The sequence below is a fragment of the Tachysurus fulvidraco genome, chromosome 13 (genome assembly GCF_022655615.1).
Source record: "Tachysurus fulvidraco isolate hzauxx_2018 chromosome 13, HZAU_PFXX_2.0, whole genome shotgun sequence".
Taxonomy (NCBI): Eukaryota; Metazoa; Chordata; class Actinopteri; order Siluriformes; family Bagridae; genus Tachysurus; species Tachysurus fulvidraco.
Window position 1 is genome coordinate 26,728,045 of NC_062530.1, and position 5,000 is coordinate 26,733,044.

The 5,000-nt window shown below is 38.0% G+C and overlaps 1 protein-coding gene across 1 annotated transcript in view; it reads left to right on the plus strand.

Annotated features, from left to right (window-relative positions):
• Positions 1-3,898: 3,898 nt before the first annotated feature.
• fam214a (family with sequence similarity 214 member A) overlaps positions 3,899-5,000 on the plus strand; it is a 36,548-nt gene continuing 35,446 nt past the window's right edge. Inside the window, exon 1 of the mRNA XM_047822161.1 lies at positions 3,899-4,666. Coding sequence (XP_047678117.1) covers positions 4,651-4,666 — 16 coding nt within the window. The 5' untranslated portion in view covers positions 3,899-4,650. The remainder of the gene's footprint in view (positions 4,667-5,000) is intronic.

A 5,000-nucleotide genomic window follows, 5' to 3' on the forward strand; every position in this document is an offset into this window, starting at 1 on the left:
ACAAAAAATCATGATTTCATTTTCTTCCTTTCTGTCTGTTTTTCTTGTTTGGAATCTTCCTTCTTCTTCTTCTTCTTCTTCTTCTTCTTCTTCTTCTTCTTCTTCTTCTTCTTCTTCATCGAGCGATGATCATATTTAGAGAAATACTTTAATCGTTTTTCTTTCTTTTTTCCCCAAAGCAGTGACTCAAACTGCAAAATCCCACTTTTATAGCACTTCTTGTGTCACGCAGTTTTATGTTTTTATCTGTCTGCGCTTCATCTTCTGTGCTTTTTCTCTATTCTGTGTCCGGTAAAGAAAAGAAAAACGGGAGCGACGCACTAGGCGTTTCTCCACTTGTGTTTCTGTAATGTTTCATGGTTTGCGTTAATGACCAATGTGCTTTTAATTTTTTGTCTGACTTTGCTCTCTCTCTCTCTCTCTCTCTCTCTCTCTCTCTCTCTCTCTTCTTTCTTTCCTTCTCTCTCTTCCTCTGCCGTGCAATATCATCTACTGTGTTTGCTAAGCAAGAAAAAAAAGAGAAAAAAAAAAAAACAGAAGCAAGTGATGATGTCATCATGCTTTTTTTCAGTGTTGAAATGTTTCAGCATTTCTGTAGTCACAAAAAAATGTAGAAAATAAAAACAGTTGGGTTTTCCAGCACTGCAAAGATCAAACTCGCCTTTATTCTGTCTGTCTTTATTATTCACTCGGGCTCGGTCTCAAATGCGTACTCACTGCTCCAAATCGCTTCTCGGTGTACGGAAAAGTGTTTACGCGAAGAAACACGAACAAACGTGGTGTAGTGAACGTGCGGCTCCTCGTCAGTGTCGTGTGGTGATGCAGCCTGCTGTCAAAGCCATGAATTAACTCTGATGTCTGTGGTTTCTGCTGGAAGTCACATCATTAGTTGATTAAGACTCGATCTGCATGCAGATGCAGAGAGTCACGTGATCTCGGTATAAACAAACCTGTTAAAGAATAAAGAAAGAACAAGTCTGGGAGAAAACTGTTGATCAATCAGTGCTGGGTTGGAAAATTACCCCCAATTTTTTGAACATCCACTAAAAGATGGTGAGCAGGTAAAGAGTCGATTAGAGGAACCAAGACAGAAAGCTCAGAAGACAGAAGCTTCACAGCAGTCCGATGAAATCCTGTTTATAGTTTGACAAAACACAGACTCAGGGAACGTGTAGGGAAGGTTCTCTAGGCAGATGACACCAAGCATTACATCACACAGAATCCCTTATATAACACCTGAGAAATGGACAATGGGAAAGAGAGACTCCATTATAGAAATTTATATATAATGACCACTAGAGGGCTATTTTTTTTCTAAATAATCTACAACAGCTGCCATGTTTGAATGTAAAAAAATGGTAAATGTTTTTATGTTGCACATAAAGACGTTATTGTAGCATTTATTCGGTCTGTACATGCCGAGTGCTGATTATTATGAGCAGCTTGATGTTATTGTATCTAACACACCGGATTTAACTCATCAGTCTATAATCACGTCTCTGAAAATAAGTAAATCATCTCAGACCATTTCTTCTGGCTTTTAAATTAAATATGAGTCTAAAGTACATTTCAGCACAGAACACGATTCATTTTAAATCGTAATACTATTAGACGACCACTGGGTGGCAGCAGAGTGAATGTATTTTGATCATTTTAAAATGATTTTGTCTACCTCATTCTACCTTTCTTATCTTCTGACCTCTGAGTGGAAATGTAAATGATAATATAATATAATATAATATAATATAATATAATATAATATAATATAAATGCTATATTACCCATTGCATCACATATATAATCTACACAATAATAAATGGTGGATTTTTTAACATTTTAATTCTCTCTCTAAAACATTTCTGACACTAAAAAAGTTTAGTAAAATTATTTTTGATGCCAAGGAGAAAACAGTTATGATGCCAAAAGACCTGAAAAAAAGTTTTATAAAAATCTGATAGGTTAAACTCCACACTACATATAAATGTTAAATTAATGCGAGGACTGATGCTAAAGAAGTATGTGTAAAGAATCAGAGTTTGGATGTAATACTCATACTTCGCCACTAGGTGGAAGCAAAGTCCATATTAACGCATTAAAGCGCCATTTCGTTTACAATACCTCGGTAGATGGTGCTGTGACTTACGTTTCTCTCTTATACAAGTGTGTGTGTGTGTGTGTGTGTGTGTGTGTGTGTGTGTGTGTGTGTGTGTGTGTGTGTGTGTGTGTGTGTGTGTGTGTGTGTGTGTGTGTGTGTGTGTGTGTGTGTGTGTGTGTGTGATACAAGTACTGTTTTAATTTTTAAAAGGGCTTTCTACAGTTTTATTTAATCAGCAGCATTCCATCGTTAGTTTGTAGATGATGTCACTAAATCATAATTTATATCGTTAAATATTAAATATTATACAGAGAATAATATAGCATCAATGTGTGTGTGTGAATGTTTGTGTGTGTGTTTGTATGTATGTATGTATGTATGTATGTATGTATGTATGTATGTATGTATGTATGTATGTATGTATGTGTGTGTCTCTGTGTGTATGTATGTATGTATGTGTGTGTGTATATGTATGTATGTATGTTTGTGTGTGAGTGTGTATGTATGTGTGTGTGTGTGTGTGTGTGTGTGTGTGTGTGTGTGTGTGTGTGTGTGTGTGTGTGTGTGTGTGTGTGTGTGTAACTGTGTGTGTGTGTGTGTGTGTGTGTGTGTGTGTTTTGTTAACTGAATGCTAGTTTCCCAACTTTTTCTCACATAATCAGGACAGGATGGTTTCTGTTTGTGTTGTATTTTTTATTTCTTGTGACATTTATAATAATATACAGTAAAAGTAACACAAAGGCTTTTTCTGGTTTGAGCTTTACTACTGTCGTCGCCATGGTAACAGCCTAAATAACTCTGCTGTGTCCTAAACCTAAAAATATTTATACCCTGTGTGTAACTACTAGTCTTATACACTGCTACTCACACACAGGAAACATTAAATCGTGTCTTAATTACATTTTTGGTAGAATTTTCCCTTCTGAATAACTTAAAGCTCTTTAAGAGTCAGAGTCGGATCATTTGGCTCAGCTCAGACGGAGGAGTCGACTCTTTCGGCTCACATGCGACTCTTTTTTTGTCTTGTTTTCCTCGAAGCCGGACAAAATGTTAATAAATCTGACTAGTGTCAGTTTCTCTTCAGCAAAGTGCGAATAAAATTGCTCATAAATACCTACTTTAACTATTATTTTTGCTTTGCGTGTTTGTAAAATCTAAATAAAATTATTGTTAAATCAGCAAAACTGCAATAATAAAATACAATAAGCACCTGAATTAAAAATTTAACCGATATTTTATAGCTAAAATAAAAACATTGTGTACGTAAACCTTCGAAAAAAATATATATGTCAGAGTCGGCTCTAAAAGAGTCGGTTAACCTAAAAGAGTCGGTTCAAATAGTCATTCTTCACATCCTGGCTATTGTATGCATTAATAGTATCGATAAGAGTGTGTTGATCGTTAGATAGTTATATTTTCACTGTCTTTTTTAGACGTTTTGCTTTTCAGTGTGTATGTGTGTGTGGACCTATGGACGTTATCCTAAAGATTCGCTTCACACGAATTGAAATGAATTAATGAATCATTTCCTTGGAGCTTCAAGCTAATAAATGAACCGAACTTATGAATCGACTCCTCTGTGCTGTAAATGTTCTGGTTGCACTATTGAATTCTTTTTAATAAATATTTAAACGATTAGACAACCAAACTAACTAAAATAATTGCTGTTAAATATAATATAAATATTTAATTGCTGTTAGAAATAATATAAATATTTAGTGATTTTGTTTTGTTTTGTGCTGTAGAGCGAGAAGCGGAACAGGAAGTGACGACATGAGGAGGAGTTCTAGCATGGAGGGTCACGTGTCCTGACGTCCAGCGTCTTAATGTTTTGACAAGCAGCTCTAAGGAGCAGAGTAGCAGAGACGTGCATCAGCTGATCGTCCTTTATTATGATGAAGATGATGGTTATAACGCTTCATGGCGGTTTAGCGGAGATACAGACACAGTGTAATGTTTAGTTGGGATGTTTCCTGTTGGGTTATTTAGCTGGTTGCTGCTTGTTTAGCAGGTTAAACTTTAGTTAACCTAGTTGTTGATTAGTCAGTAGAGCTTTGGGTCTGATGTCATGGTCCATAAACACACGTGTCATTACAGAATGGCGTGTTGATGGAGATTTAGAGTCGCAGTGAAGACACTGAGGGTGTGTGTGTGTCTGTGTGTGTGAGTCAGGGTGCTATGGAGGCTTGGGATGGTTCATAGCTTATGTGTGTGTATTTTATGTTAGATCAGATCTTGGTGTTGGTGATTTCACTGTAAAGGTTTAAGTGGTGTTGGCATGAAGAGATGGACACACACACACACACACACGAACACACACACATACGAACACACACTGCAGCAGGACAAGGTGACTTCTTTGAACGATCCTAGTCATTTGCACGAGTGATTTTGGGGACTGTAGATCAGCTGTTATTGTGCTGGAGCTGCTGATGGTGTGGAGGCTCAGGGCTCTGAAGCAGAGACTCGGAGAGGTTTATTATTAGAGCCACAGACTGAAGTGTGCAGAAGGAGGAAGGAGCTGAGGAGAGCTGGAGGACCACACCGAAGGAACCATGAAGCCTGAGCGAGGTAAACATTGTGTGTGTGTGTGTGTGTGTGTGTGTGTGTGTGTGTGTGTGTGTGTGTGTGTGAGAGAACACTGCTTTCAGCGGACAACGTGTGTGTCTGTGTGTGTGTCTGTGTGAACACCGTGCTTTTCAGGGGACTGTGTGTGTGTGTGTGTGTGTGTGTGAGAGAGAGAGAGAGAGAGAGAGAGAGAGAGAGAGAGAGAGAGAACACTGCTTTCAGCGGACAACGTGTGTATGTGTGTGTGTGTGAGAGAACACCGTGCCTTTCAGGGGACAACGTGTGTGTGTGTGTGTGTGTGTGTGTGTGTGTGTGTGTGTGTGTGTGTGTGTGTGTG